We start from the raw sequence: 13,281 nt of genomic DNA on the forward strand, positions 1-13,281 counted from the left end.
ATGAGACATCTCATTCTCACAGCAGTCCTTAAGTGTGACGTTTCAGAAATGAAGGCAAGAGGTAGCTGCTTGTAACATTGAAGCTTCACCAGAGTGGTCTCATTCTAAATGTGGAAAGATGTTAGGTGCCCCCACACAAGGAAGTTTGTCCCTTCCTCACAGCCTCTGACGTTAGCGCTTCTCCCAACATTTGAAGTGTTAGTCCCCTTTTTCCCCCTGACAATATAGCCTAGGTGCACCTCTGATGCCATGAACCCACCCCTTAATGAAGTGGCCCACATGGCCGCTACATTTAGGGGTGGTGCTGAACACACACTCACAAAAAACACTTCCACCCATGCATTCATCCACCAGTTACACAACTCCATACATGCATGTGTACATAAAACCAAACACAGCATTGACACAAACACCAACATGCACGCATGCATTCATACATACACATATACATACTAATTTAATTTAAATACACATATACACTTTTAATTTAAATTAAAAAACACTTACCTTACCTCCATGCACCCTTAAAAAGCATCCACGCAGCCGACACATAGACATGCTGCCTGACAAGAGAGAACTCCTCTCCCATCAGTCAGCGTGGTCACGCTGAGCAACGTGAACACATGGACTGACAAGAGAAAACTCCTCTCCAATCAGTCAGTGTGATCACGCTGACAACATGAACACACTGACTGACAGGAGAGGAGTGCTCTCCTGTCAGCGTGGTCATGCTGAGCAACGTGAACACACTGACTGACAAGAGAGAACTCCTCTGCCATCAGTCTGCGTGGTCACACTGAGCAACGTGTACACACTGACTGACAAGAGAGAACTCCTCTGCGATCAGTCAGCATGATCATGCTGAGAACATGAACACACTGACTGACAGGAGCGGAGTCCTCTCCTGTCAGTCAGCGTGGTCATGCTGAGCAACGTGAACACACTGATTGACAAGAGAGAACTCCTCTCCCATCAGTCAGCGTGATCACGCTGACAACATGAACACACTGATTGACAAGAGAGAACTCCTCTCCCATCAGTGAGCGTGGTCACGCTGAGCAACGTGAACACACTGACTGACAGGAGAGGAGTCCTCTCTTGTCATTCAGCATGTCCACGTTTTCAGCTGAATGACGGGAGGCAGCAGAGCCCACTTCTGAGCCCTGCTGTCTCCCATTATTTTGCTGTTTGTTGCAGAGCCAAACGGCTTCGCAACAAACAGCGAAATCATTGCAGGGGCAGAGAGCAGACAGCACAGTCCCCCGTGTGAATAAAGGACACGGGAGACTGTGATGCCTTCCACTTAGGCGAGGGGGCCGCGAGGCCCCCCCAAGTGCGAGGCCCGGGGGCAGTTTGCCCCTCCCCTGAACCCCCCTCATGACGGCCCTGGTTACCTTATACAATACCATCAAGGGTGGTAGCGTACAGACCCTGTCATTGCTTGTCCTGTATGTGGGCTTAGCGCTGACAGTAGCTGTAAAAGCAATTGTGGATGAGACGCTTGCAGACTATCTTTGTAAACATGCAGAGCTTCTGAGTGCTTACCCCACATCCCTTTTCATATATTTCTAACAGGTTCCATTTGCACATCCTGGGGTTAGTGTGCATGCTTTTTGGTTCTCGAGTGTATGGTGTTTGAAACGTACTACACACTATGTGATCTTGCACACATTTTCTTGGCCATATCCACTGCCCTTTGTCCTCTCATGAAAAGAAGTCATGCAGGGCTTCATAAGGAAATGCAGTAATTGAGGGGCAAAAAAAAAAAAAAAGGAAATGCAGTAATTGTCCCAAAAGGTAATTGCACTGGATGTAATTCCTCCATTTCTTTGGTGATAATGCCTCCATACATATGTTGTCTGTATTAACTCCTGATGGGTTTGCAAATCATAATCAGGAGGACTGAAGAAACCTGGAGGTACTTTTACCATTAAGAGAGAAAGAGAGAGAAAGTCATTGTACTTTTGTTATTATAATTGTTCTTTTATAATGCGCTTAATAGTAGAAATTGGTTTCTAAGCGCAGGATCGGGATTCGACATATGTTGCGCTGTGTTGTCTTGACTCCAAGACAAACGCGTTGCCCCTGAGCTATCCCTCCTAACCACCAAGTTCATCAAAGTACTCACAGGCCACTTAGCCTCTATACCATATAATTCAACCATCAATAGGTTTGACTTGATAAAGGCACGATTATTTCAGAGTACAGCTACCCTAGGTCCTGAAGCATGCCGTTTGCTCATAGATCCGTTTCAAATGTACATACGTTTGATGGCTTCAAAGTCACTTTTCGGTGAACGTGATTTTTGTTGTGATAAGTCAGAAACGTAAAAGCAAAGCCCCCAACGTTTCTACATGGGTGCAGTTTCCTGACAAACATATTTCTCTCGTGTGAAAGCATAGCAGACAAATCTGTGGGCCTATGTGTTATCCCTTCAGATTTGTGCAGAATTGCGTCTTCATTGAAAAGGGGCACTGTTTAGATGACGACTGTGGATAAGACATGAGCTTGTAGTTGGGTTTGGTGAGCCTGGTCATTTCAAGATTCCGGACGTATAGCTCAAACCCCATATTGGATATGTGAAACGTATCCTGCCTGTTTGGTTGGACAATTCACGATCCTTCAACAATTCACGTGGACTTCTCATGAAGAAAAGGTTATCAAACAAAACCTGAGCAAACAGTAGGGGAACAAGGTGCAGTGCTTATCATTGCGATGGTGTTTAAATTGTCGCTCTACATTTCACAAGTGAAAAGATATGTCGGCACATTCTTTGTTAATGGTAAACATTTCTGAATCATGTAACTTACTTGATGCATTTGTTCTGCACGTCATTGCTTTTATACGTCCACGAATGTCAGTGTCATTTGAATATCGACTCGTTTTGAAGGCCTGAACATTCACCTCAGTGTCGTGGTAAGCCGAACCGACAAAGCAAGAAGATTTTCCCTCAAGCACCTTTTTCTCTAAAAAAAACAAAAATACGTTCATATCAATTAAAAGTCAAGCCAAAAAAAAAAAAAAACACCCGAAACATGTTTAACTATACATGAGCACTGTTAAACTCCTGACTGTTTATTTCGTCACACAATTCTGCAGGCCCTGAAATGAAAGGCACAGGAGAAGCAGAATGGGGGTCATCGTTCCATCCACGCGCCTCAGACGTCAAATTTTCACGCTAGCAGTTTCTCTGTGACGTGTACTGCTAGTTACTGACAATAACATCCACAGCAACTCTTAACTTGACAGCAATGGAACCAATAGGGCTTTCTATTATAACAGTAAGAATACGGAGTACTCCAATCTTTTTGGTTCTAATGAGGGTTCATTCTACAGGTGGAGAGTAAAGCGTACCATTGTCAAATATTATTTAAGCATCTTAATTTCTGTACTTGATAACCATCTGCAACATGAATGAGTAAGAAATACACGTTTATAGTGCCCATTTCATGCACCAGTCTCTAAGCACTGTCCTTCGTAGGTGATTTCAGAAAATTATATCATTTTATTCTAATCTCAGAGAGTCTGGAGCAGTGTTCCAGAAGGAGGGTGCCAGGATCCTTAAGCGCTTTTTGCCATAGCCATCAACCTAAACATATGGGATACAAATAGCGCCACATGTTCTAATCAGAGGATGTGTTGATGTCTATTTTAATGGGTTCTGAGACAGGCGGGACACAAACAAAATATGACATGGCGTATCAGATAAGCAATCTCCAGCCTGGCTGAGGTTGCCACTTGGAGAAAAACAAGAAATATCCACTAGACATTATGCAAAAAAAATTCAGACTATCAGCCCACGTCTAGACACGTGTAGTAGATTTGGGGCCCGATTCATGGAATGATTGCGTGGTAAACAGGGACATTGCGCACCAAACCGTGCGCAAAACCCTGTTTGTCGATTCATGGAATCGACTGCACGGAGAAAATCAGTACTCTGCATGGGTTTCGCGCTGGTCTGGCACATCCCTGCGTGCAGTAGATCGCACTGCGCCAGACACCTTGCTGAGCGTGGGCGTGGCTTGCGCATAGACCAGAGTAGGGGCTGGAACATGCAGAATTAAGAAGATCAAGGACAATTGTGGGCATTCTGAGGGATGGCCCAAGAGAGGCGGTCTCACACCCATAACTACGGAGGTAAAATTGTCATGGATCTGAACGTGCAACATCACGCCGGGGAAATGACCAAGTAAAGCTCTCGATGTTACCGCCACCCGAAGGCGTACAGACAATTGCTCATAGGAATCACTGCACAGAGGTTAGGTCACATGCTGGATTTAGTTGTGCATGCATACATGCAGGCTTCTGATAGAAGTTACGGGTGTGCGTTAAAAGCATAGCGGGGTGCAGGAACAGTTTACGGGGGTTTGCACCCATATTTACCAGGAACTGACAACCTTTACAAGACATGTTACGCATGTTGATGGGTTGCTGGGAATAGTTACGAGGGACACTATGCAGTGTCGCTGGGGTGCTGCCTTGGTTGTGGAGGTTTGCATGCTGCTTTTCTAGGGTGTGTTTCTCTGCGGTCATGGTGCGATCGAAGGTCTGTATGCCAGGCTGGAATTTGCTATGTGTGGGGGTGTGTCATGGGCATTCCGACCGCTCCTTGCGCAAAGAGCTGTGAATATGCGTATCGTGGAGATTATCTTAATTGCGCTGAGACACCCAAAGGACAATTCGAGGCACGAACTTTGTGTGTGGGGTCAATGCGCCTATTTCCATTAATCGGGCCCTTAATAGTTTGGCTAGATCTCCACAGAAAGCAATATTGTAGTCATATGTAAAACCTGTGATGGCTACTACATCTAGCAGGATTGGGATCAAATGGAGCAAATTTTGTTAAGTAAACCTGGTCGGATTTTTTCAGTCAAATCCCAAATCATCTTTTTTCTGCAACATTTTGGATTTACTGAACCTAATCGATTTTTAAGCAATTCAGATAACTGAGTTCAGTTAGCCAGATTCGCCTGTATATATCAGGAACCTCCTCTGGATCTCTTCAAAATACACTGTGAATCTTTCAAAGGGGGAAGAGGGTGATTTCTATTTGCGAGCAAGAGCATTTTACTTGGGCGTGACCTTTACGCATTTATTTTAGGGATGATTTTAGGCATGGCAGAACAAAATAGGTTTTTATTTTATTTTTTGCAAAATGCATTATATATTACCTATAAATTATTGAAAAGGGAAAGCTAGGTAAGCCTTGCTACAGCAACCTGCTTGGATATTTTGCAATTAGTTGGCTTTATTAACTTGGCTTTTATGTGGCTGAGCACAATAGATAACATGAGCACTTGAATTTCCTTGAAAATGTATAAGTACACTTTAGGGACATAAATGTCTTTGGTGTACGCTGGATTGTTTTTTTCTTTGCAGGGTGTTGTATCAGGTAAATGTGTACATATGTAAATACATTGTTCTCCCAATACAAACATGTGTAAATATGTTACTCTGCCATTTTAACCTTAACCTTGAATGTTTGTAGCCCATGGAGCGAACAGTATAACACATTCCATTCTGGAATGGAACATTTGGGTACTGTTGTTGGAGAGAGATGTTATGACTTGAAGGAAGAAGGCAGACTGATGAAATGGCAGGTTGGGCCTGCTTACTATGTAACTTGATAATTTGATGGAAGTAATAAATGCTTACAATTACTTCAATGTGCTTCAAGTGTGCATTTCATTACAGGGCATTGCAGATCACTGAGGCAGAAGTATTTGTGCGTGATTGGGTGATGTAACACACCACCTGCCTGGATGGAGGGGTTATTTTTGCCGGGGCAACTTAATAGAATGTGCTTCTCACAAGCAAATTGGTTGATTGTTGGACAATAGCTAAAAACATGTAAGCACTTCAATTTCTTGTCAAATTAATTAGCACACTTTGAGGGAAAGAAAAACATCCTTGGGAAATACTTGTTCACAGAATGCTGACTCACACCTTAGGTGAGTGCAGTAGCTCACAGAAGAAAATTAATACCATGTCAAATTTATCAGCACATTTTGCGTGAAACAGAAAAGTGTTTGAGGTGTGTGGCTTGATTGAATGCATACTTGGCTAATCACAATAAAAGACACACACAAGTAGTGGAATGTCCAGCACATTTTGATGGGAGGGACAGGGCAATGTGGAAAATCCGATGGGACTCCTCCCCCATAAACCTGGTCTGTGACCCTTCTCCTGTGGCAGGGGAAGGCAGGCGCTCTGTGATCCTGACCCTGGGAGTGGTGCACTGCGGGAGGATCACATGGGGGAAGGGGGTAATCAGACCAGGACAACTTGGGGGGGACCCCTTTTTGACTTTCGCCATAACCCCACCCTTTTAATTGCTTTTCATCATTCTAAAGATGTAGCCAAGGACTACATGTCCCAGAATCCCTAAGGTATTGTGAATAAGATGACGACTAATTAGGTATATAGGAGCTCTGGTCAGGCAGGCAAGCCTAATAGCTCTTGGCAGGGCCATGCAATTAGTTATAAGTGCTTTTACATGAAACCAGTTAACTCACCTGAGGGGCATACAATGCTGCGGCAGGGAGGAGCAGTAGAAAGAAGCAACATTGGGAACTGGAAGGTTGGCAGTAACAGAAGTAGAAGGAGCAGAGCATGAGTCTGGCAGTTCACAAGGAAGTGTGACTTCAGAAGGGACAGCAGAGCAGAGGAAGGGCAGATTTCACCTGCATGGCTCTGCGTTGGCCCTATGCTTACAAACCCTGTTTGGCTGTGACAGCATTGGAAGAGACAGGAGGAAACAGGCAGTCTTTCCAGGTGAGCCTAATTGCCATGAATGTAGAGCTGAAGTCGTGCATCCACCCAAGGCCATGTGCAGAAGCAAACTGATGTGAACAGGAGAGGGGAAGTCACTCATTTGATGAGGCCAGATCGGAGACACCCGTGCATCAGAGGGGTGTGAGTCCCAAGAGTGCCTACTGCAGTAATAGAAGAAACCAACGCGGGAAGCAAAAGGAGCCTGCAGTTGCAGTGATTGGGCAGTCAGGAAAGTGAAGCTTTGTACTCCAAATCAACTAAAATACCTTGCTGGTAACAGTATCCAGCTTTCTTATCCCTCGAGGGCATATGTGTGCGAGATAAACTTGTTTGTAGAAGTGGGAAGTCCTATTAACACAGGAAATGTAATACATAATGAAAATAACAAAACCGAAAAACACCCCTGTGTTGTAAAAGCCTTTTCTTTTCCCATTGTTAAGCATAGCTCAATGCTGAGCAGTAGCGTGTCTCTTTTTAACACAAAAAATGCTGATGGTTAAGTGACTGAATCATAATGGACTCTCCTGAAGCCTTACAAGTACAGTTTTCACATCTTGAGAAGTCACACGTGAAACATTATTTCCCGAGTACCTTGGAGACTAAGAGCTGACCGAAAGGTGGGAACATGTAACTTTGAAGTGGCAGTTCAAAGGGAAAACGACATTTTGTGTGCTTAATTTCAATTTTATTGGAAAACCGTTCTCTTGTAACATCCCTAACAATGAAACAGAAGTTATAAAAGCAGCAAAAGCTTGGCAGAGAACAAGTACTACCCAAGCCAATAGACTAAACCCTATTACATCACATACACATCACATTAAAGAACTGAAGACTATTGTTTAGGAATTGTTGAAGCTGTGTTACCTCAGACTTCCAACGCCAAGGGTGACAAAGATTATGCAAGGCTGTAAAGAGTGGCACTACCACCTTGGGATAACCACTGAAGAAACTATTTTATTGAAGCTGGGGAAGGGGTCTGTATGCTTGAACAAGGCAGAAAGAAAGGCAAAGAGGCGGCCCTGCCTTACCACATGAGAGAGAAGAGTTCCTTGTCAACCTGTACAGGCCAAAGAAGTCTTGTGGATGTTGCCTAACCCTATACATTGCAGAAGCAGCATATCAGCAGAACTGTGGTAGCAAATACAATTGTCAGAGCTGTTGTAGTTGAATGTAGCAAAGCCAAATGTCTCCCTTGACCCACAGTTTCATCAAGGGAATTGCTGGAGAGAGTAATCCCCAAACAGAAGCATTCAGACAAAACTGCATATAGAACACGCTGCAGAAGTTGCAAATAGAAGAGTTGTCAAGCAGAAGTGGTACTTTTGTCTTCAACTTTGTTCATCTACTCCTGGAGAGAGGCTGTGCAGGAATCCCATTGGTACTGTTGTTTTCTTTGAGAAACTTGGAAAGGGGAATCTTTTCATCAAGTGAAGTTAAACTGCTACCAGTGGATTTTTATTTGTGTGATTTGTTTCTTTGGAACTTTTCAAGTCTTTCCTTTTCCTTGGAGGAATTGACTTCGGGGCATTTCATGGGGTGCAAGATCTGCCCAGAACAAATAGAAGTCATCCAAGACACTGGTTGTTTGGTAGCTTTTCATTTATATTGTCTTCATGTTTATTTAAATGTTTATGTTGTTTAGTGTGGCTACCAGTCATTTGGTCGACAACCAAATAGTCTAAATCCAAATGGTTGAATTTATTATTTTTTTTTTTACATATTTTTTTTTGGGGGGGTCCCCCCCTCCCAACACCCCTTTTTATATATGATTTTTTTTAACCAAACAAAACAAAAAAATATATAAATAAATTTTAAAAAAAATTCAACCATTTTTTTTTTACCATTTGGTTTCGACCAAATGGTCATTCGATCTTTTTTTGTCGACCAAATGAGCGGACACCGTTTAGTGTAGGGTTAGTATTGTGAATTCTAGGAGGTTTTCCCTTAGATCCTAAACTAGGTAGGGAATCCCTTGGTAGAGTAGGTTTAGTTGGGGTTTATTGTTTATGTTCGTTTAAAATTAAATGTTGAACCTTGGGAATACTAAACAAAGGGCCTCATCACGACCTCGGCGGTAACGCCGGCGGTATTAGCGCAGGGGCTATTAGCGCGACCGCCATAGCCCCCGGCGCTAATGGCGCGGGATCACGAGTTGGGCGGACTTGGAAGTCCCCATTGTGCCCATTCGGGAATGCCCCATTCCCCATTGGGCTCAATGGGGAAATTTTGCGCTCATACCGCCGGCGGATTTCCCGCCGGCAGTATGAGTGCGAATTCTCGGCGGATTTCACACCAGCTCAGAGCTGGGTTGAAATCCGCCGAGGCCCTGATTCGGCGGACCCTTAAATCTGGCGTTGATAGCGCTAACGCCAGATTTAAGGGTTACCGCTGAGGTCGTGATGAGGCTAAAAGTCTTGAGTCTCGCACTGCTGGCCCTCACAGCAAACAACTTTGATGAATTATGGTTGACCTAACGTGTGCACATGCACAACTTAAATGTGGTCGATTGCAGTACCTGACAGAAGCATTTTAATTTCTTGTTGAGTTCATTAGCACATTTTGACGAAAGGGCAAATCTATTTGGGGATTGGTGTTTGATTGAACATGTGCTCAAGCATCATAAGATTGAGCACAGTACTTGATACAGGCACACTTTGCGGGAGGAGCAAATATCTTTGCGGAGAACACTGGTTTATTTAATTTATTCTTGCACACAAATTGTTTGACGCACTAGCACATTTGAACAAAAGGAAAAAGTCTTTGGGGTGTGTGGCATGTATACTCATGCATAACCTGCAACAGCAGAGTAGCTGACATGCACAAGCACATTAATTCCTTACCATTCTTTGAAGGAAGGGCAAATGTGTTTGGAGAGTGCTTGTTGATTGAAGGTGCGCTTAAATATGTCGTTGGTGAACGCAGTAGCTGATACAAGAATTTTTGTTTGTCAAATGTATAAGACCACTTTGAGGAAAGGACAAACATTTTTCAGGAGTGCATATTGAAAGGTATTCATGACTGAGCTCAGTACTGTAGCTGACACATGCACTTGAATTGCTTGTCAAGTTAGCACACATGTGAGAGAAGGAACATATCATTACAGAACGCTGATTGATTGGATGCACGCTCAAGCATGGCTTGGTTAAATACAGTAGCTGACAAACATTTGAATGACTTGTCAAATGTATTAACTGTGACGAATCTGGACTATTCCTCCCTTCTCCCCAGAGGGGAGCCACACAATTTGAAGCTAGGGAGGTGAGCCTGATAAGCAAGACTGTCATTGTCGGTCTGGGAAAGTCGGATCTCACTGGGATTGACTTCCCTCTAGGGTACAATGCCTCCTATTATTATGAGGAACTGCCTATCAAGAACATATTGTCTGCTGTGATGAATCAGAGGTGATCATCCCAAAAACCCTGGCCTGGACTCCTTCTCATGTCACCAGGGAAAAGTAGAATCTACCTGATCCTGACCCTGGGGGCTGTATTTTGCGGGAGGATCACATGGCAGGGGACTCAGGTCAGGAGAAATGGGATAATCCCCTTAATGTCCCTGATGATCTTACAACCCCGATGGACTATTGCAAAGTGGATAATTCTGTGAATAAAACAACTAGGAACATTATGGACTTCAAAGTCCCATAAAACTCCAAGTACTAGTAACAGGCAGAGGGATCCCGAGTTTGTATAATGTAGTGTGCGGTCTAGTTGTTATAATGACCTTTAAAAGGACCTTTCAGGTATGGGTCATTAAGAAGAAGCAGGAGAGGGAGACACAGAAGCAGCCAAAGAGAGCAGAGGTTGGCGCTGCCACTTTTCTAATAGCGGGGTGCCATGCAGCTAAACTGGCAGAGGTCATGGTGCCCAGGGGATGCAGAGGACACGCAGCGGGAAGCAGTGTGAAAACCAGATGTCCTGAAGGAAAGGGACGCCATCTGAGTGCTGCATCTTCCTCCAGTATAACAAGTTCACCAGAGCGCTTGTGAGCTCCTTTCAAAGATAGCACAAACAGCCGAAGGTGGGCTAGAGCTGTAAAATGCAAGGGAAGTCCTGTTCAGACCCGAAGCAGCGGGTCCGAAGGAAATTCCAGAGTAGACCAGTGATTTGGCCTGACATGGGTGACACTGGGGCTCTCCGAAAAATACCACTGTGCAGAAATGCACTTTTTGAATATCGAACCTGTAAAATCAAGCAAAGCAAAACCAATCTCACAAAAGGGAGAGTTCAAGTAGAAGAATATGATAAACCAGACTACCAAAGCCAAAAGAGAGCAATAATCAAGAACAGTGAATGCAACTTCTCTAAAGGGAAATAGCCAATAAGGAAGAATGATGATCTGCATTGCCAAAGCCAAAACACAGCAAGAATAAAACAACAGGAATACAATTTGCCCACAGAGGGACATCCAGCAATGGGACATTGTAACTTACATTGCCAACGCCAAAGAAAGCTGAGAGTGAAACCAAGGCAAAGTAAAAGTGGCAGTCCCAAACAAAATATCCTGTGGGAAAAAGTTGCAAAATACATTGTGAACAGCCAGTAGGTTGTGTAGCTCAGAGACTGCAGGAGAAAAGCCCTCCTTGGGAAAAGGATCAAGGGGGAAGAGAATTGTAACCGGCATTGCCTGGGGCAAACAGATCAATGTGCAGACCCATGTGAGATTCATTATCTGTTGTGTGAAAGAAGATGTAAGCCAGTGGTGGTGTAAGTAAAAAGACTTATTCAAGAAGCAGATGTCGGTTCCACTTTTCCTATTGACAATTGCAGTATTGAAAGTTTGGAACAGGCCTCCGCACAGAGTACAAGTTGTAGTAGTAGGAGTTTTATCCTGGCAGGTGAGTAAACCAGGAAAGAGACACATTGTGGTTAGTCCTGTGAGGCAAGTGGACCAGGAAGAAGATAATTTGAAGTAGTGTGAATGTAGTGAAAGGTTATGGTGGAAAATAAGTGAAAATTCCATTGCTCTGTTGTGATAAACTGCTGTATAATCATCCTGACTAAAATGTTAACTTTCTGAATGAACCATCCTGTCTAAGGTATTGCTTATGAAGAAGTGCAATGTGATACAAAGTGATTTGCCTTTCAAGAAATTAACTTTCGACATTTTCATTTTCAACTTGAAAATTGGAGAGTAAGTTGTTGTGGTTCACCAAGTAGAAGGTTGTAACAACTGTCAATTATCTTAAGAGTGAGAAACCTCTGTTGGAACTGAGATAATCACGTTGCCAAGTGAAGGACACATAAGATGAAATTAACTGTGTATTCTACTTGAAGTGACATTTGGCTAGTGAAAATAACTTTTCTGAAATTTAATTGTAGGTTTAGAAACATCCTGAATTGATCCAGTGGAAAGGTATCCAACCCTGGCCACAAGGATTCCTGTTTTCTTTTATATTGAATTCTTATGTTATGTTGTACAGTTGAAACAGCCAAATGATTCCTGTATGATTTTTGTTGTATGCATTGTGTGAGGGACAGATATTGTGCAGCCATTAGTTCCTTTTGCTTTAGCCTTAGTTTATAGGTAGGGAACTCCTTGTTAGGTTAGGGAAAGCCAAGCATATGTCTCAACAATTATTATTTAAGAAATGGAAACTTGTGAGAAAACTCCATCTATGTCTCCATCTCCCATGTCTTACTTCTCACATTGCTTATATGGAAATCGAAAAGACGGATGTTACTTCTGTTTTGGATTTTGCAAATAATAACATTACTTCAATCTCTTTGGCTTCAGGTAATGCTGGATGCCCCTTGCGCTCAACAGTCAAAGAAGAACCACACGCCCCTTTCGTTTGTGGCACCAAATGTAAAAAGACTAGGAGGCTTGAGTGGAGGAAAAAGAATCTATGCAGAGGTGAGCCTCTGATGGGATGACATCCTGCAGGGGCGGAGCCACCCTAAACCAAAGAGCCAGCGGTAGCACGGAGCGCGAGCTGATTGCAAAGGAGACGGCAGAAAGCTGGCATCCCGAGAGGCAATGAAGCCGAAGTGGAAAATGAGACAAGGACGGTAAAAGGACAGTCTCGCCTGGTGGCACGACCACAGCAAAACAGTGTTCGACCTGTGGCTCGTTAACCGATGCCGAAACCAGACCACAGTAGAGAGATTGGATCACTGACCTCCGCATGATGACAACTGCCGAGATGGGCAGAGAAAGGGAAGCAAATGCTCCAAGTGTCCCTGAGTCCCAGAGAAGACAAAGGGGTTACGGGAGCCTGGAAAACCCAAACACTGGACACCGGCGGCTGCCCAATTGAGACTCTACTAAATTAACCATATCAGAGGGCCAGCAGGCTTCGGGGAACCCTAGAAACACAATTGACATTGATATACGAGGCTGGCGAAGCCAAACGGGTTAAAGGAATGAGACAAACCCAAACATTGGATACATGCTGATGCCCACAAGAGACTTGGTTGAATTAAACACATCAGAGGACTTTGGGGAGCCTTAGCAATACAAATTGTACTGATCAAGACTGGGAACAGAGAGAACCTGGAGGGTTCC

The 13,281-nt window shown here is 43.8% G+C and overlaps 1 protein-coding gene across 7 annotated transcripts in view; it reads right to left on the reverse strand.

The window, feature by feature from the left end:
• The window catches only part of PTPRC (protein tyrosine phosphatase receptor type C), an 846,024-nt gene that overhangs the window by 345,030 nt on the left and 487,713 nt on the right, over window positions 1-13,281 (reverse strand). For all 7 annotated transcript variants that reach the window (XM_069641238.1, XM_069641237.1, XM_069641234.1 and 4 more), the window contains one exon: window positions 2,811-2,966. In XM_069641238.1, the coding sequence (XP_069497339.1) occupies window positions 2,811-2,966 (156 nt within the window). The remainder of the gene's footprint in view (window positions 1-2,810; window positions 2,967-13,281) is intronic.

Source organism: Ambystoma mexicanum, chromosome 1q, assembly GCF_040938575.1.
Source record: "Ambystoma mexicanum isolate Mex_15411 chromosome 1q, UKY_AmexF1_1, whole genome shotgun sequence".
Taxonomy (NCBI): Eukaryota; Metazoa; Chordata; class Amphibia; order Caudata; family Ambystomatidae; genus Ambystoma; species Ambystoma mexicanum.